The sequence below is a fragment of the Diadema antillarum genome, unplaced genomic scaffold, assembly GCF_040938485.1.
Source record: "Diadema antillarum isolate AM-2024a unplaced genomic scaffold, OU_Dant_1.0 scf00000048, whole genome shotgun sequence".
Lineage (NCBI taxonomy): Eukaryota > Metazoa > Echinodermata > Echinoidea > Diadematoida > Diadematidae > Diadema > Diadema antillarum.
Genome location: NW_027270937.1, coordinates 198,816 through 219,702, shown reverse-complemented (window position 1 = coordinate 219,702; position 20,887 = coordinate 198,816). Strand labels below are relative to the sequence as shown.

Genomic DNA, 20,887 nt, shown 5'->3' with positions numbered 1-20,887 from the left:
CCTACCCCCGAAACTTGTCAAAATTAGATAATGTTAAGCCAACCGACCCAAGTGTTTAATAGTTTCCTCCAAACTCAAGTAGTGTTTCTTTTGACAAAACAGTTCCTCAAAGGAAAGGATCCATGCATGGAAACGTATTAACTTTCGCCCTACGAACTGTGCACATGAAACACACAGACATGACTGCAAGAAGACAGGTAAAACTGTGTGCACCAATATAATACAGGCGTCACACTCTCCTGATATTGAACAAGGATTATGTAGATCGGACACACGATTAAAATGAACAAATCGGCTCTGATGGTCTAAAGATAGAGTCATTCGTGAGGGTCTCTTTTAAAAGCCATAGTATGGCCACCGGTGTAGTTTTTCAGGCTCCAGGAGCAAGTTCGTGTTTCTCTCATATGTTCTTAGGAGTAAATTGATAACGATTCACATCTTCGTGTGTCGTTCTCGTGTCATTGTGTGACACTCAGTGGGTATCGTAATTGTTTCGGCTGTTTGTTGGCTTTTAACTATTAAAGTTCGGGGCCAACTTCCTACGAAACGTTGTGTCAACTTCGGGACAGTATAGCTCAGCGCAACTTCTTTTATTGCTACGCGTTTACACGCGGTCGCATCGAGATCATTTCTACCCTCCGATATTCCTAGCTAGTCTTGACTCAGAAATGCGAAATGTCTACGAAAAAAGAAACTCATTAGATATTGTGACGCATATACGAAATAACAACACTCGTGATCTCTGTGTACTAATTGTGGCCAGGGATATGGATTAAAGAAAGAATCGTGACACATCATAACTTTGTTTGCAACAGCTGAGGTTTCGTACTGCTTGTCTGCAGCACAGTTACAAATCCAAAACGTCATAACGTGAACTCTGGAAATGTGAACAAACTTCTCGTAATCAATCGTATGATCTTACAATGTGTCACGTTACCAATTTTAACAGTACTTGGCACGGCACAATTTCACTTTTAAAAGTACTGGAAATTCCTCAACGCTTCATTTTCATGGAACAGAACGTCACGCACATTTATCACAGACTATACATAATTAATTGTGATGATTAGCGCAGCACACGCCAAGAAAGTTCAAAAGTTATGAACATTGACTGTACAATATTGTTTTACCTCTAACGGCACTAAACCGAAAGACTCAGACGCCTTCCAACAGTTTTCCCAATAAATCTAGATATTAATGTTCCAGTTCTTTTATTTTTGTATCGAAATAGCTGACATATTTGCGTGATGATATAAATTTGTGAGCTTACGATGATAATAGATACAAAAGTTATGGCATACTGTTTAAAATGATGCAAAGCACACACACAAGTCACGTATTGCTCGTGGTAATGGTGAAATTTTCGCTTTGTGCCTCGTAGCTCCATGTAACACTGATACCTTAGGATGTTTGCCTGTCACCAGCGTTGAAGTCGAGGATAAGTGCCAGCAGTCGCGAGGGCTCCGGGATATCGCGCCAGCGCCGTCGCAGCACACAGGCTATGACCACCCTGAAGTGAGGGTGCTTCCAGCCGTAGATGAACGGATTAAGGCAACTGTCGAGTGCGAGGGGAAATATTGAGAAACGGGCTGTCACCCTGTACACGCGAGGCATAGTTGGTGCTTCAAAAAATAGAATAGCTAGTAAGACACCCATGAAGGGAGTTACGCACAGGACGAAGCAGCATAAAACGCACAGGAGATTCTTGGTGATCGCAAGCTCGGTATGCCGGCGACAGCCTTTCTCGGTTGGCGTTGAACACGACCTGGACTTGTGGGCGCTCCTTTTCACGTACCTAAAGATAAGCCAATAGCTCGTGAACATTACAACAATGGCGAATGCGTATAAGCAAATCGTAAGGAACACGAAAGTATTTGCATTCTTGTGAGTGAAATCACAGATGCAGAGTCGTGTGAGGTCGTTGTATCCTAGACGACCATGACCAGTAAGCTGAGGAACAACTAGAACTACGATGGGACACAACCAAGACATTGTCACCATGACGACCAGATTTCTCGACGAGAAGACGTAGTTGTATGTGTGTCTAGGTTTGGTGATGAGCACACAGCGATCTACAGCAATCAACATTATGGTATAATGACGCTACTCCCAATAGATATGATATCAAGTGCAGCTGTCATTTGACAGAGAGCCTCGGGTTGTCGACGGTTGTTCCTGGTGAAAATCTCGACGACTTGAAAAGGCACAAGGGCGGAAACCACCAGATCACTGACACTCAAATTAACGATGAGGCAGGAGGTTTTCGTCTGAAGTTTCCTCGACAATGCGCTGGCAAGCAGCAGCACGACATTCCCCGTAACTCCAAGAACGAACGCAGTGGAATAAAATGCGGCGAAACATACATCTCCAGGGGCGAAACTGGGATTGGATTCAGCCAAAGTCTCATTACTGTCTTTGTAGCCAGTTACATCTGTCAACGCCATCTTGTTTCTACTTAAGCAACCCCTGAAAATTCTAACACGCAAGAGCAATCTTTAGGGAATGCACTTTGTTGTGTGTAAAGGACAAGACGTGCAGTGCGATTTCTGTTCGGCTTTTGTGAGTGTTACCCTTTTTTAGTCTCCTTTTCCCCGCTAGGTTCAATTTCAGTTGTTCATGGCATAACTTTCCAATAATGATGGCACAGGCGTTAACCCGTTAACAAAGGATAATGTTTCACATGTACTCTACTTGAGTTCAAGAGAATTCAGTTTCTATAGATTTCTATGATTTTTATGATTTACCAGGAAATAACAATTATTCTCACTCCTCATCTTACAATATCCCTTTCAGTTATTCATCATTTTCTTTTTAGGCGTGAAAGTTAGCACACATATTGATTACTTAGTCGTGTTGCATTACGCCGGGAGGGTATGTTCTGAATTTTTATGATTGCAATTCAACAATCTGGTGCATACTTCTCGATGAATATTTGGACAATTTTCAATCAAAAAGTACGGTTTATTTTCTCAGCTCGGGAAATATTGGGGTGGGGCAATTAATGTTTGCCCCAACATATTCATGGGGGGGAGGGCGGGACTGCCCCTTTGCATCGTAGGATCTACGCCATTAATCATCCCTGTGTGTGCCCATGGCATATACCTAGGTATACAACATAGATATATCCTGACTGAGTCATCGTCGTTTGCTCATGATTCAGGAGAAAGACATACTTTGGGAAGGAAGGGGGAGGGGTGTATGTCAGTGTCAAGGATTGCTAAATTCTAGCTTGTCGGTCATGTGCGTGTCATCTGCGGGGATCTCCAGGTAGCAAACGTTGTTCTTCGCAAGTCACACGCAAGTCTTGCCTGGAAAGGTGTGACAGAGCCTTAAGAGATTGTAATTGTCATAGACTAGCGCACTCGGAACATTCAAAACCTGGAAGTGTTCGGTCTTAGCTTGAACAACATTGCATCGCGTCTGAAACGGCGCCGAGAAAGTTACAGTTTTGCCAACACAGGGCCTACTCTGGACATCAATGTCACGATTTTTCTTTTTACCATTCTGATCTAAATCTCTGTGATCACGATGACTGATATTTACGACACAGTATTTTGTCTGGTAAAACGGTTCAAAAGTAATTCCGATTCTAAATCGAAGCGAAAAAGACACACACACACGTCACATATTGTTCGTGTCAATGGTCAGATTTTCGCTTTTTGTCTCGCAGCCCAACTGAAAACTTGCGGTGTCTACCTGTCACCAGTGTTATAGGTGAGGATCCGTGCCAGCAGTCGGGAGGGCTCTGGGATATCACGCCAGCGGCGTCCCAGCACACAGGCCATGGCCACCCTGAAGTGCGGGTGCTTCCAACCGTAGATGAACGGATTAAGGCAACTGTCGAGTACGAGGGGGAGACCCACGTAGGGCATCACGCTGAGAACTCGGTGCAGTGCGGGTCCTTCCAGGAATGGGATAACGATAAAAACACCCGCGAAGGAAGATATGCAAAGGACGAAGCAGGATACCACGTACAGTGATTACCAACTCGGTATGCCTACGACAATTTTTCTCGGCAGGCATTACTGAGCGTGACCTGGTCTTCAGAGCGCTCCTTTTCACGTGCCTAAGACAGTAGCTGAAGAACGTCACACTGAAGGAAAATGTCGATACGAAAATCACGAGGTAGACGAAGGTATTTGCATTCTTGTGAGTGAAGTCACAGATGCAGAGTCGTGTGAGGGCGTGGCATCCCAGACGACCATGACCAGTATGCTGAGTAAGGACTAACCCTGCAGTGGGAAACAGCCCAGACATTGTAACCATGACGACCAGATTTTTCGACGAGAAGACGCGATTGTATGTGTGCTTACGTTTGCTTAATGTATGTGTGCTTACGAACGCAGCGCTAAAGCCTACGGCTAAAAAAAAATCATATTTGTAGGAGCGAGCTAAATCGGCCATCATGACAACCACACAGGAACAATTTTCCGCACACTGTGTACACATGTCAATAAGACAGAATGTGGTATGAAATTATTTTCAGACCTCTGCGAGTGTCCCTTCGTTGTTGTTGTTCCCGTTTCCATTATCTCACGCTTTCAGCGACACAAAGCACTCTCTCGAGTTGATGGCGCAGGCGCTGACAATGATATCGTTGTTCAGAAATCAGTTCTCTATAAAATGCATATCTATGATTTACCGTTTAATGAGGATTTGTCATCACCATACCATTTCCTTCTTAATCATTCATCGCATCGCCTGATCATAGCTTAGCTTTTATACCGAGTACATAACCGTGTTATGTCACGTTGCCTTGAATGACAACGTGTTCTGCAATGTGCATCCGTGTAGTCTGATCTTCTTTACCCAAGGTAGCCTCTTCACTGTTACAACTCCTCTACAAGAGGGCGATGCCATTATCATTATTTTTGTTTGTAATAGCAGGATGCTCAACTCCATAGTTTGTCATTCAAATAGATTATATTTTGTTTTCGATCATTTTTTTTACATGGTAACTTCTTTCATTAGTATACGCGTTCACACGGGTGTATCGAGGCCATTTCTATTACCCTCCGTTATTCCTCGCCAGTCGTCACACAGAAACGAGAAATGTCTATGAAAAAAAAAGGAACACATTAAATATTGTGACGCATGTACGAAATAACAACAACCGTGCTCTCTGTGTACTAACTGTGCCCAGGGATATGGATTAAAGAAAGAATCGTAATACATCATAACATTGTTTTGCAACTACTGAGGTTTCCTACTGCTTGTCTACAGCACGGTTACAAATTCAAAACGTCATAACGTGAAGTCTGGAAATGTGAACAAACTTCTCGTAATCAGTCGTATGATCTCATAACGTGTCACATTGCCGATTTTGACAGAAATTTGCACGGCACAATTTCACTTTTTAAAGTATTGTAAATTCCTCGACGCTTCATTTTCATGGGACAGACTATCACGTACATTTATCACAGACTATTATTGTGATGATTAGCACACGCCAAGAAAGTTCAAAAGCTATGAACATAGACTGTACAACATGGTTTTGCCTCTAACAGCACCAAAGCGAAATACTCAGACGCCTGGCAACAGTTTTGCCACTATACTCTATATATATTTATATTGCAGTTCTTTTACTTTTTTTTCATCTTAATCTTTGTATCGAAATAGCTCACATATTTACCCGATGATATAGATTTGTGAGCTTACGATGACAAAAAGATGCAAAAGTTATGGCATACGGTTTAAAATGAGGGAAAACACACACACACATAAGTCACATATTGTTCGTGTCAATTGTCAGATTTTTGCTTTGTGTCTCGCAGCTCTTTGCGACACTGGAAGCTTGTGGTGTCTGCCTGTCACCAGTACTATATGCGAGGATCCGTGCCAGCAGTCGCGAGGGCGCCGGGATATCACGCCAGCGCTGTCGCAACACACAGGCCATAACCACCCTGAAGTGAGGATGCTTCCAGCCGTAGATGAACGGATTAAGGCAACTGTCGAATACGAGTGGGAGAGACACGTAAGGCATCACGCTGAGAACTCGGTGCAGAGCGGGTCCTTGCAGGAATGGGATAGCCAGAAAGACACACATGAAGGAAGTTAAGCACATGACAAAGCAGCATACAACGCACAGAAGGTTCTTAGTTATTGCGAGCTCGGTACGACAACTTTTCTTGGTGAGCATTGAGCGTGACCTGGTCTTGAGAACGCTCCTTTTCACGTGCCTAAAGAGTAGACAGTAGCTAAAGAACGTCACTCCGAAGGCAAATGTAAACAAACAAAACACGAGGTACACGAAAGTATTTGCATTCTTGTGAGTGAAGTCACATACGCAGAGTCGTGTGAAAGCGTTATATCCCAGACGACCATGACCAGCAAGAAGAGGAACGACTAAAACTACGATGGGAAACAACCAAGACATTGCTACCATGACGACCAGATTTCTCGAAGAGAAGACGCGGTTGTATGTGTGCCTAGGTTTGATGATGAGCACACAGCGATCTACAGCAATCAGCATTATGGTAATGACACTGCTCACGATCGATATGATACCAAGTGCAGCAGTCAACTGGCAAAGCACCTCGGGGAGTGTTCTGCTGTTTCTAGTCAATAAGGAGACGGCATGAGACGGTTGAACTGCGCAAACCAACAGATCACTGACGCAAAGATTGACAATGAGGCAGGAGGTTTTCGTTTGGAGTTTCCTCGAGAATGCACTCGCGAGTAACAGCACGACGTTCCCTGCCACCCCAACAACGAACACAGCGCTGTATCCTACGGCTAAACAAACATCTGCAGGACCAAGACGGGAATCAGATGGGCCCAAAGTCTCATTATCGTCTTGGTAGCCTGCTCGACTCGCCATCTTGTCTCATGGGAAGCAATCCTGAAAGGAAACCACGCAGGGGTAATATTAAGATGAGTTACATCTAATGTGTTTTTCAATAAGTTGCAATATGTTTTGGGTGACGTCCGCTATTCCGAAGGTTTGTTAATCCGAAAATGAAATAGGAATCGTTATTCCAAGAGTTCGTTATTCCGGAACACACTAATTCCCTAAACCGAGGGGATCATCGATCCGAAAATACAAAAGGGTTCGTTAATCCGAACATTTGTGGCGTTATTCCAAAGGTTCGTTATTCCGAAAGTTCTCAATTCCGAAAATGAAATAAGGTTTGTTGTTCCGAAGGTTCGTTAATGCGAAAATGAAATAAGGTTTGTCATTCCGAAGGTTCGTAACTGCAAAAATTGAATAAAGTCTGTTCGTCCGAATATGAAATAAAGTTCGTTAATTCGAAAATATAGACGTGTGTACTAACCTAAGCTTCGGAATTACCAACTTTATTTCGTTTTCAGATAAACCTGCGTTCGGAATGACGAATCTCTTCCCTTTTCGGATTAATGAACCATAGGAAAAACGAACTTAACTTCATTTTCCTATTAACGAACCTTCTAGAATTGTGTACCTTCGAAATAATGAATTGTAACCAAATTTTGTTAGTGTGTATTTACGTCTAATATCGTATTATCTTGACTTTGGCTTCAGTTTGAGGAATGAAATCAGACCTTGAAGCATAGATCATCTGATAAATAACATGTCCTCTTAAAACAAAGAACATCAGGATAATCGAACTCGGATGCTTTTAAATATTGCTCAAGACAGAATGACACTCTAAAGAAGATCTCACACAAATAATAGACTCCATTGCAATGTTACGGAATTTTAAAAAAAAATCTGGTATTATCTATATATAGATTTTTATTCAGCTAGGTAGTGCAATATATAATATAACAAAACGTAATTAAATCTGTTTGACTGGACTCTCTTGTGAAAATCACGGGGAGACAGGTTCGTGACTCGACAGAGTTGCGTACACCGAATTCCCTTCCCTCTCCAGAGGAGGGGGACCCCGACATAACCTTTCACCGACATGCAGATTGGTGATACAGAAAGTTCCTCAACATCTAAACATTGTCTATTCATCTGTTACGGGCGAACGATCGCCAGTCATGCAGTCAGAGGGGAAGAGTGAACTCGAACAGTTGTCGGGCGAGTGACGAAATTGTCGTCTCCGTGATTTTCACGGGTAAGTGTTGTCATCATCAAAAGAAATTCTGCTATTTTCGCCTCTTCAGAGTAAACACAAGAACGCACACACACACACACACACATATTCAAAGAAAACGAAAAGGAAATGCGGGTGGGGACCAATAGAAATATACGAAACATACCACTCCGCATGCACTTTCCACTCCAATTAATCGAAAAGAAAAGCTGAGGGAATCCATACACAGTATACTGCCACTCTGTGTCAGGAGAAGCACACTCGCACGGACAGCAAACAGAGCGTCTCGCCCAATTTTGTCCAGGGTAGTATGTTGTATAGAAGTCGAGAATAAAATGGAATCATACGACTGTTATACGATCTGCAGGAAAAAAAAAAAAACGACGAACATCGAGCAATGAGGAAGTTCCTCGAAACAAGCCGTGTAAAGAAACAATATATTTGACCCCAAGAAAACAGTGGTCAACATTCATCCATGTCTCGACTTCTCGTTTCTATTCAAGTGTTATGGAGTGGAGTGAAAGATAGTGGGAACTCAACAAGACGTCACGCATATCATCAGTAACAGTAAACAGATCAACAACAGACTTTCTTACAGTAACAGCAACAAAACTTTATTCCTCCCCTCAAGCGCAATGTCTTTCCGAAAAGCCGCACGAAACTTTCTGCCTCTATGCATGGGCTGAACATGTTACACCCAATTTACATAAAATACATATTCATGACATCCAGATTTCATCAGAATAACCTTTGTCCTCTTTTTCTACATTTTGTGTGCTTATGTGTGTCTATGTGTGTGTGTGTGTGTGTGTGTGTGTGTGTGTGTGTTTGTGTGTGTGCTGTGTGTGCACTTACCCAGTGCTCTTGTTCATTTCTCAAATTTAAATCTACTGAGTAGGAATCAGCTACACATATCAATCTCATTGCCACCTCGTTTAGAACGATTCATGTTTGTGTTTGCCCGCTGTGTCTTGAATGCCAAAGCAAAAAAAAAAAAGAACAGTAATGAGATTAGCACTTTCAAACCTGCATCGAAGTTTCTCCCCCTAATTGTAGTTTCATTTCATGGCACATCCTTTTCCTGTAAGAACTGGCTTAAAAACTCCTTGAGCAAGAGCATGTTCGGTTCCACCTTCTTCAGAGAAAACGGCCGGAACATTCTTTCAAAACAAACGTGATATGAAATCGATCAGCTTCGTTTTATAGTGGAGACGAATCACGACACAAGTAGATGCTTGAGCAGAGTGGAATCTACAAGTATTTCTGCAGATCTGTAACATCACATGGTGGGGTATTAATACACAAAACTACTTCTGTAATTGATCTCGGGAATATCAAATTTAAAGTATACTGTCGTCCTGTATAGCAAATTTGCGTGCAGTGGAATGCTTATCTAGCGTATTTGACTGTGCACATCAACACTATCAGGCATTTACCACTTCGTAGTGTAGGTAAGACTCTGAGAGAAGAGATTCATAACTTTAAAATGGAAGTAGGCCTACCCCCGAAACTTGTCAAAATTAGATAATGTTAAGCCAACCGACCCAAGTGTTTAATAGTTTCCTCCGAACTCAAGTAGTGTTTCTTTTGACAAAACAGTTCGTCAAAGGAAAGGATCCATGCATGGAAACGTATTAACTTTCGCCCTACGAACTGTGCACATGAAACACACAGACATGACTGCAAGAAGACAGGAAAAACTGTGTGCACCAATATAATACAGGCGTCACACTCTCCTGATATTGAACAAGGATTATGAAGATCGGACTCACGATTAAAATGAACAAATCGGCTCTGATGGTCTAAAGATAGAGTCATTCGTGAGGGTCTCTTTTAAAAGCCATAGTATGGCCACCGGTGTAGTTTTTCAGGCTCCAGGAGCAAGTTCGTGTTTCTCTCATATGTTCTTAGGAGTAAATTAATAACGATTCACATCTTCGTGTGTCGTTCTCGTGTCAATGTGGGTATCGTAATTGTTTCGGCTGTTGGTTGGCTTTTAACTAAGTTCGGGGCCAACTTCCTACGAAATGTTGTGTCAACTTCGGGACAGTATAGCTCAGCGCAACTTCTTTTATTGCTACGCGTTTACACGCGGTCGCATCGAGATCATTTCTACCCTCCAATATTCCTAGCCAGTCTTGACTCAGAAATGCGAAATGTCTACGAAAAAAGAAACGCATTGAATATTGTGACGCATATACGAAATAACAACGCTCGTGATCTCTGTGTACTAATTGTGGCCAGGGATATGGATTAAAGAAAGAATCGTGATACATTATTACTTTGTTTTGCAACTACTGAGGTTTCGTACTGCTTGTCTACAGCACGGTTACAAATTCAAAACGTCCTAATATGAATTCTGGAAATGTGAACAAACTTCTCGTAATCAATCGTATGATCTCATAACGAGTCAATTTGCCATTTCTGACAGAACTTGCCACGGCACAATTTCAGTTTTTAAAGCACTGGAAATCCCTCAACGCTTCATTTTCATGGAACAGAACGTCACGTACATTTATCACAGACTATATTTGATTGTGATGATTAGAACACGTCAAGAAAGTTCAAAAGCTATGAACATAGACTGTAAAACATTGGGGGGGGGGGTTCTCCAACGGCACCAAAAGCGACAGGTTCAGGCTTATTGCTACAGTTTTGCACTATACTCTAGATATTAATATTGCGCGCAGTTTTTTCCATTTTTTCATCTTATCTTTGTATCGAAATAGCTCACATATTTACCCGATGATATAAATTTGTGAGCTAACGATGATAAAAAGATGCAAAAAAAAAAAAAAAAAAAAAAAAAAGATTTTTGCTTGTGGTGTCTGCCTGTCACCAGTGTTGTAGGCGAGGATCCGTGCCAGCAGTCGCGAGGGCTCCGGGATATCGCGCCAGCGCCGTCGCAGCACACAGGCCATGACCACCCTGAGGCATAGGCGCCGGAAGTGGGGGGCAGGGGGGGCGGCCGCCCCCCCCCCCCCCCCCCCCCCCCCAATCCAAAAAGTGGGGGGGGGGGCAAAACGCATTTTTGCCCCCCCCCCCCAAAAAAAAAAAAAATAATAATAATGATAATAAAAATAAATGAATAAACAAAGAAAATAAAATAGATATGTATATATATGAATAAAAGGGAAAAATATGGCTACAAACGGCAGCTTTTGGACTGTAAAATGTCAAAATTTTCAAGCTCGCTCGCTTCGCTCGCTCGCATCCAGTAGTTGAGCCCGGTGCGCCTCCCCCTTAATTTCTAAAGCGAAAAACATAGCTACGACGGCAGTTGTTGGACTCTAGAATGTCAAAATTTTCAAGCTCGCTCGCATTGAATCGTTATGCCATTCTCCTAATGCTGCTGACAGTAATTGCCAGTAGTTGCGCCCGATGCCCCCACCCCTTAATTTCCAAAGCGAAAGATAAATATAGCTACAAACGGGAGTTTTGGGACTGTAAAATGTTAAAATTTTCAAGCTCGCTCGCTTCGCTCGCTCGCATTGAATCGTTATGCCACTCTCCTAATGTTGCTGCCAGTAATTGCCAGCAGTTGCGTCCGATGCCCCCCCTTAATTTCCAAAGCGAAAGATATAGCTACAAACGGGAGTTTTTTGACTGTAAAATGTCAAAATTCTCAAGCTCGCTCGCTTTGATCGCTCGCATTGAATCGTTATGCCATTCTCCTAATGTTGCTGCCAGTAATTGCCAGCAGTTGCGCCCGATGCGCCGCCCCATTAATTTCCAAAGTGAAAGATAAAGCTACAAACCCCAGTTTGGGGACTGTAGAATGTCAAAATTTTCAAGCTTGCTCGCTTCGCTCGCTCGCATTGAATCGTTATGCCATTCTCCTAATGTTGCTGCCAATAATTGCCAGCAGTTGCGCCCGATGCACCCCCATTTATTTCAAAGCGAAATAGCTACAATTAAAACTCCAGTTTTGGAACTGTAGAATATCAAAATTTTCAAGTTCGCTCGCTTCGCTCGCTCGCATTTTATTGTTATGCCATTCACCGTATGTTGCTGACAGTATATAATTTGTCGATCGTTTCACCCCGTCATTCCATAATCCATGTAAAGAAAACTTACAATGTTCCTCTATGACTGCGTTGTTGAATGTATCACATTCCGTAATGTATTGTAGTCCCATTATTGCTCACGCACACACGCACAAGCATACAGACCGTCAAAATTACTTTACGGCTCCCCCCATGTTTCGACCACAGAACTAAGAGTTCTGTGGTTTCGACCCACCGTACGCCACTTTATATATATATATATATATATATATACCCTGTATAATAGATGTGTGTGCGCGCACGTGTGTGTGTGTATGTGTATATTGTGTAACATATGCATGGTCTAATCTTGAGCCCCCTCCAATGTTTGCCCCCCCCCCCCCCCCAATCCAAAACTGCTTCCGGCGCGCCTGCCCTGAGGTGTGGGTGCTTCCAGCCGTAGATGAACGGATTAAGGCAACTGTCGAATACGAGTGGGAGAGACACGTAAGGCATCACGCTGAGAACTCGGTGCAGAGCGGGTCCTTGCAGGAATGGGATAACGATAAAAAAGACACCCGCGAAGGAAGATATGCACAGGACGAAACAGCATACCACGCACAGGAGATTCTTGGTGATTACCAACTCGGTATACCTGCGACAATTTTTCTCGGCAGGCATTATAGAGCGTGGCCTGGTCTTGAGAGCGCTCCTTTTCACGTGCTTAAAGAGTAGACAGTAGCTGAAGAACGTCACACTGAAGGAAAATGTCGATACGAAATTCACAAGGTACACGAAGGTGTTTGCATTCTTGTGATTGAAGTCACAGATGCAAAGTCGTGTGAGTGCGTGGTATCCTAGACGACCGTGTCCAGTAAGCTGAGGAAGGACTAAACCTACAGTGGGAAACAACCAAGACATTGTCACCATGACGACCAGATTTCTCGAAGAGGAGACGCGATTGTATGTGTGCTTAGGTTTGATGATGAGCACACAGCGATTTACAGCAATCAGCATCATGGTAATGACACTACTCCCAACAGATAGGATATCAAGAGCGGCTGTCAGTTGGCACAGTACCTCGGATAATGGTCTGTCCAATATCGGGACGATCTGAAAAGGCTGAGCGGCGGAAACCAACAGGTCACTGACGCAAAGATTCACGATGAGGCAGGAGGTTTTCGACTGGAGTTTCCTTGACAGTGCGCTCGCCAGCAACAGCACGACGTTCCCCGTCACCCCAATGACGAACGCAGCGCTAAATCCTACGGCTAAAAAAATATCTGCAGGAGCGAGAATGGAATTAGATTTACCCAAAGTCTCATTACTGTCTTGGTCGCCAGCAAGATCGGCCATCATTGTCTCGCACAGCACTAAAATGGCTACCACGTAGGAGCAATTTTCCGGACACTATGTTCACATGTCAAAAGAACAAAATGTGCTATGAAATAGTAACTGTTTTCAGACCTCTGCGAGTATCCCTTCATTAATTGTTGTTACCGTTGCTGTTTTACATTTCCATTTATTTAAGCTTTCATTGACATAAAGCACTCTCGCGAGTTGATGGCGCAGGCGCTAACCAAGATATCGGTGTCCAGAAAGCAGTTTTCTATACAAGGCATATCTATGATTTACCGTTAAATGAGAATTTGTCACCAAAATACCATAAACCTCTCAATCATTCATCGCATCGCCTATTCATAGCTTAGCTTTTAGGCTCTATATTGACGTCACGTTACAAGTTTAATAGTGACAGCGTGTTTTGCGATGTGTGTCCGTGTAGTCTGGTCTTCTTTACACAAGATAGCCTTTTCAGTATTACAACGGCTATACAATAGGGCGCTGCAATAATAAGTACCTTTGCGTTGGAGGGTACCCTCCATTTTTAAATACAGTTCTGTCGAAAGGGACAATGTGGGAATAAAAACATCCTGCCCAAGGACGTTGGACAGTAACGGGCTGCAAATTAGTTCCCTCCGATTGAAAGCGAGGAGTCTTTTCCTTTATGCCACAGTGCACAATATAGGTTTTCTCATCCATTTTCGCACTTTTGTCATTCAATTTCAAAGATTTATTATTCAATTCCGTCCCGAGAAGCACGTGGAACGCAAATCCTAACTTCAATTTCGTCAATTGTCATTGTAATTCGTTTTTCGTCAAAAATTTTCGACGACATAGCATTCAGAATCGTCAATTGTCATTCATATTCATCCCTCCCGCTGACGGATAGCAGAATGTGAAGATCAAATTCGTTTTTGTTCAATTAATTTCATGAATTTTTCATTCAAATTAGCCAGATGTTGTCGATTCTTTATTTTGAGGGTGAACCAATTTTAAGCCGACATATTTTTACTTTCTCTCGTAAGCAAACGTAATTATGTTATCCATTCTTTGACATTAAATAAGCTACAATTCTACACTTAAAATTTATTCTCAAATCATGTTTGCCTAGAAATCGTTTGTCAGTGTTTTCGTATGCGAGACGCTACGTCTGTTTGCATCAGTGTGTACTCGGATTGCTTGTGTGTGTGTCTATATCTGTGGTTCTGTGTGTGTGGGGGGGGGGACACTTGTGTGTATGTTAACTCTTGAATGTAAAATGTGAACGGTTACAGAAAAAAATACATGAATGACTGGGAAATCACACCGGATAGAGATGTGAGACGAATACGAATGAAAATTTAACGAAAATGATTGACAAAAGACTAAATCGATCCTGCGTTTTGAGTGCTGCGAGTGAGACTGACGAATACCAGTTGAGCCCCCCTTTTTTTTATTGCTTGTCAGCTGATTAAACCCGGAAGTGTTAAATAAACTGCTCCACTCCATGCTACCCAGAAAAAAAAAGAGATAATTCTGAAGACATCGAGGGAAACTTGATGTACCGCCTGGAGATGTACACAAGCACTGGTGATAAATAATGTGTCTCAATTAGCCAGAATAATAGGGCAGTAAGGATTATATTGGGACTGTCATGATCTTCAGAATACAAGCAATGTTGATAAATAAGAAAGTTCGTTGAAACAGGTTGTGGTATTTCTCATCCCAACAGGACAAATTGGCATTCATTCATATTTCAGCTTTCCTCTTTTTTCTGATCTCAGCTCTGAGAAGAATCGCCTTTTATCCGTAGTTTGTGTTTTTTGTGTTTCTGTACAGGTGTGTGTGTGTGTGCGTGCGTGTGTGAAGCGTGTGGTTTGTGTCTACTTTGGTTTATTCAAAGATGAGTACATTATACGACATTATACAGTGTCATTATCCAACAGGCATATTTACGTGATTTCACATTCTCGCAAGGGAATGATTCTGTAACCAGCCAAGCTTTCTGCACATACGTGTGCTTTTATTCAAGTTCAATTGCCGCATTTTCAGTGATAGAAATGAATCTTAAAGTAAAATCATGCAAATGTAACTGACAGCCAGCATTTGTGTATTCATAAATCCATGACTTTGTCTCTTTTTTTCCCCTAAGGACACAGTGCATTATATTTTACTATATTTCCATCATGATGCTTACGTTGCATACAATTTTATCAATTTTCTAGTCTACATGATAGATCCATTCTTTCTCAAGAAAGTTTATCATGCATGTGGTTACTCCCCACTGCCTGAGGCACACAATATCTACAGGATTGAGTTGCCGTAAGTAATCGCAACTTATGTACAGATTCTTAATTCCACTCGTTACATGTATGCCCCTAATACATGGTAGTGCTCGCAAGTTCACAGCTAGCAACTGACGATGCAGTTATATCAGCCAGCTGGCTGGGACAGTTTATAACTCAGTTCACATCACAAGTTGGTGATTGCTTTATCTAACGCAGTATCTCAGTCCTATGGTACATTTTTCGAATTTGAACCTATTCAGTAAGAATGAGCTAAGGTATGAATTTCTTTGCTTCCCCTTTTCAAACAATTCAAGTGTTTCCCCACTGTGTTTTAAATATCAAAGCAAACTTATCATCCAAGTGTGCCCTTGCCCAGCGTGGTGATTCCAATTGAAGCTATTTTTATGGCACATCTCTAATTTCGTGAAGAGTTGATTAAAATCACTACATTGTAGTGTGAAAACATGTATATTTCGACTTCCTCCACATCAAACGGCCGGGACATTAATTCTGTCAAACAAGATATTAAATCATATGAACACACATTCCAACACAAAACTGTATAAGTGTTCCTGTACAAAGAATTTGGTCCTTCAAGTGTCGTCCGAAAGATTCTAAAGCAAATTTGCGTGCAATCTCTACTGGAAAGAACACAGTGTCCTACGGTGTGTTCACAGTGTATTCACTTAGTCGACTTTATGAAAAACGCTCGAATTTAACAGTGTGAAGATGATTTCGCACTGTGGTATGATTTTTTCACACAGTGTTTGCATAGTAATGCTTTGTTTTACACTGTGAATTGATGACTCACATTGTGTTCACACTGTTAAAACGCTCGAATTTAACAGTGTGAAGAGATTTCACACTGTGTTTCTCACACTGTGGGGCACTGTTTTCTTTCTAGCAGGGACGAAATGCTTGGTTTGTATTATGTGACTTTGCACCTCAACACCAACAAAAAGTTGCAAGGTCAGATTTCTTATTATACGTCAGACTCGTAGACAAGGAAATCGTTTCTTCATTGGGTTTAACTCACCAAAATCAGATTGTACTTACCTACCCCAATGAATGCCGCTTTACTCCAAACTCGAGTGATGATTATTTTGAGAAAATAAATGTAGTTCCTCAAAGTGAAGGGTCCTTTGAAGCCTATTGACTCAATCCCTATATTGTACAAATGAAACCCGCACAATTCGCGATGTAAAACTTTGTTGGCACCACTGGAGAGCAGCTGTCAGATTTATCCCAAAATTGAGTAAAAATGGACACATGATAAACATGATAAAAGGCATGCTAACATTCAGCTCTGATCGTATAAACATTGGACTATTCGTGAGGGCATCTTAGGCCATCGTATGACCACCGGTGGAGTTTCTCAGGGACCAGCAGCAACTTCGTGAGCGGTGGAAAAATCTTCATGTATAGCCATTGTGTTTCCTTCACGTGTCCTTCAAGTAAACTTTTTAAGATAAAATTCAAATCTTTCTGTGTGGTTCGATTGTTCAGACCCTACTTTCCGCTGGAAAGCAGTTTGAATTAACGTACCAAAGATCACTGACTACCTTTCCAGCAACTACATAAATCATTTAAACATAACACGACTTTCCATTCGTAGGGGGATGGACTCCGAAAAAAAAGAGCAGAATATTTGCTGCTCAATAATTGTTAAGCTTTTAAGCATCTGTCATACAGTTCCGAAATTTACAAATTTAAGATGGACACATGATGTTGAAATTCCGCTCTGATCGAGGAAGCATCAGATCATTCGCGAGGGCATCTTCAGCCATCGTATGACCGCCGGTGGGGATTCGTAGCCTCAAGCAGCAACTTCATGAGCCGTGGCAAACTCTTCCTTGTAACTATTGCGTTTCCTTCGTGTGTCCTTCAAGTAGAATTTAATCATAGAATATAAAGATTTACATCTTCACGTAGCGCCTTCGTGTCTGGTGCTGGAGCCATTCTGTGACCTTCTGTACTTGCTTCGGCTGTTGATAGGATTTTGACCAAGTTCGGACCAACTTCGCACGAAATTGACAATTCCATATTCGTATTGCCATCTTGTGTCATCTTCGGGGCAGCGTACATGACGCAGCGCAACTTCTTTCATTGCTATACGTTTACAAGGGTATATCGAGAACATCTCTGTTCCCCGATTTTCATAGAGCGTCTTGACAAAGAAACCCGAAATGTCAATGGCATAATTTCGGAGCACCTTGATCGTGACACACGTGCAAAATACCAACAAATAACATGCATTTCTGGGTAGTCTGGGCCTACTTGTGGCCAGGAAAATAACATTAATATTGATCGAATAAACAATTGTTTACACCATAAATTTGTGTAAGCCCCAGTCACATAGACATCCGGGATCCCCCCGGATCACCCCGGATCACCCCGGATCTCATCCGGGGTGATCTTGAAGATCTACCTGTTGACGCCTTGGACATCCTTGGACATCCACGTATGTCCGTGTAGATCCGGGGACATCCGGGAGACCAACACGGCAATTTTTGGAGGTCAAAGACATCCGGCGTCATCCGGGGATTGCCTGTGTTGGCAGAACAATCCGGGATGGTCCCTGTGGCTGCTATGTAGCTGCCGTGTTAATCGGTGTAGATGCCGTGTTTGTACGTGTAGATGCCGCGGTCTTCCGGCTTTATCCGTGTAGCTGCCGTGTTGATACCGTGTGTACAGTCATATCAACGCTCGTCGACACTCCATCGAGGTCGAAACTATCCCGGATCTCCCCGGATATCCCAGGATCTCCCATGATCACCGAGTAGATCCTTGAGGATCTGTGTATGTGACTGGGGGCTTAGGGGCATTAGCAACTACTGAGGTTACGTACTGCCTGCCTTCAGCAGGGTTACAGATTTAAAATAGTTATACCCGATGTGACTTAACTTCTCGTATTCGTGATTAACATCAGAATCAAAGACACACATAATAGTTATTATGTATATACTTCACTTTTACCAGAAAGTTAAAGGAATTATGAGCAACCAAACGTATGATCTCATGAACGTGACAAATTATCAAATTTCACATAATTGACATGAAACAATTTTACTTTCACAAAGATTGAAATCCCTCAGCACTTCATTTTAAGGAACATAACGTAACGCAGACATCTCACAGACTGTAAATCATCGTGATAACTACATGTAGCATAAACCAAGTAAGTTCAAAAGCAGTGAGAATTTACACCGCTGTAGTCTTGGACAACACTGTACCGCCTCAAACACCACCAAAGCGACAGGTGTAATAATTCCTATATGCAGTTTTGCCCCTACATTCTAGACATCAATATCGTAGTTCTTTAATTCCTATACTCATCTTTGTAATCAAAATAGCTGACGTATTTTTCATGTTGATTATTAGTTTCATGAGCTTATAATGGTACAAAAGTAATGCCATATAATTGTAAAGGGTGAGAAACAGACACACAGACGTCACATATTGGTGTCTATGGTAAGATCTTTGTTCTGTGACTCGCAGTCCTTTTCAACACTGATACCTTGCGGTGTCTCCCTGCCACCAGTGTTATACGCGAGGATTCGTGCCAGCAGTCGCGAGGGCTCCGGGATATCGCGCCAGCGCTGTTGCAGCACACAGGTTATGACGACCCTGAGGTGCGGATGCTTCCAGCCGTAGATGAACGGATTAAGGCAGCTGTCGAATACGAGGGGGAGACCCACGTAAGGCATCACGCTGAGAACTCGGTACAGAGCGGGTCCTTCCAGGAATGGGATACAGAGAAAGACACTCACGAAAGGAGTTACGCACAGGACGAAGCAGCATACCACGTACAGGAGATTCTTGGTGATTACCAACTCGGTATGCCTGCGACCGCTTTTCTCCGTCGGCATTGAGCACGACCTGGACTTGAGAGCGCTCCTTTTCACGTGCCTATAGATCAGCCAGTAGCTGAAGAACGTCACACCGAACGCAATTGACGACGAGCCAACCACAAGGTAGAGAAAAGTATTTGCATTCTTGTGAGTGAAGTCACAGATGCAGACTCGTGTGAGGGCATTGTATCCAAGACGACCATGACCAGTAACATGAGGAACCACCAAAACTACGATGGGATACAGCCAAGACATTGTCACCATGACGACCAGATTTCTCGAAGAGAAGACGCGGTTGTATGTGTGCTTAGGTTTGATGATGAGCACACAGCGATTTACAGCAATAAGCATCATGGTAATGACACTACTCCCGACAGATAGGATATCAAGAGCGGCTGTCAGTTGGCACAGAACCTCGGGTAGTGGTCTGTCCAATATCGGGACGATTTGAAAAGGCTGAGCGGCTGATACTAACAGGTCACTGACGCAAAGATTCACGATGAGACAGAAGGTTTTCGTCTGGAGTTTCCTCGACAGTGCGCTCGCCAGCAACAGCACGACATTCCCCGTCACCCCAACAACGAACACAGCGCTAAACCCTACGGCTAAACAAATATCTGCGGGAGCGAGACGGGAATCAGATTGGCCTAAAGTCTCATTACTGTCTTTGTAACTTGCTCGACTCGCCATCTTGTCTCATCATGGGAAGCAGTCCTGAAAGGAAACCACGCAGGGGTAATATTAAGTGCATCCTGATTATTACAATGTCTGAATTATAAAATGTTTAACGTGATTGTTTGAAAGCTTCTATCGGCGCTATCTTTTGTTGTTGTTGTTGTTAATTGTTGGCTGATTTGAGATCTCCTTAGCCTAGAGCGCTCATTCCAGTTGATTGCACAGGAGTAACAATGAAAACGTTTCAGACAAGAAGTACAAGGTAATTGTGTCGGTTTCTGCAGAAAGGACGTCTCAGATATTATTAATTCACCTCATAAGTCAATAGAAGGTTAAACTTTTATAGTGAGGTGTGTTTGTATGTGTAGGTAAGGGTGAAGAGTCAATATCCCACGAGGGGATACATATTGATTATTTACTGTAGTCGTGTTGCGTTACATCTAATGTGTTTTGCAATAAGTTGCAATAAGTTTTGTGTGACGTTCGTTATTCCAAAGGTTTGTTAATCCGAAAATGAAAGAGGAATCGTTATTTCAAAAATTCGTTATTCCGGAACACACTAATTCCCTAAACCGAGGGGATCATCAATCCGAAAATAAAAAGGGTTCGTTAATCCAAACATTTGTGGCGTTATTCCAAAGGTTCGTTATTCTGAAAGTTCTTAATTCCGAAAATGAAATAAGGTTTGTCATTCCGAAGGTTCGTAACTGCAAAATTGAATAAGGTCCGTTTGTCCGAATATGAAA

At 42.5% G+C, this 20,887-nt stretch overlaps 1 protein-coding gene across 1 annotated transcript; it reads right to left on the bottom strand.

Annotated features, from left to right (window-relative positions):
- Positions 1-19,067: 19,067 nt before the first annotated feature.
- On the bottom strand, positions 19,068-19,721 carry LOC139715389 (compound eye opsin BCRH2-like). Its single transcript, XM_071626962.1, has one exon. It carries the CDS (start codon positions 19,719-19,721, stop codon positions 19,068-19,070), a length of 654 nt encoding a protein of 217 aa, XP_071483063.1.
- Positions 19,722-20,887: the final 1,166 nt, after the last annotated feature.

What these genes read in the sequence shown, in the direction of transcription:
- LOC139715389 (XM_071626962.1), bottom strand. Translation starts at nt 19,721, where the DNA reads ATGTCTTGGCTGTATCCCATCGTAGTTTTGGTGGTTCCTCATGTTACT.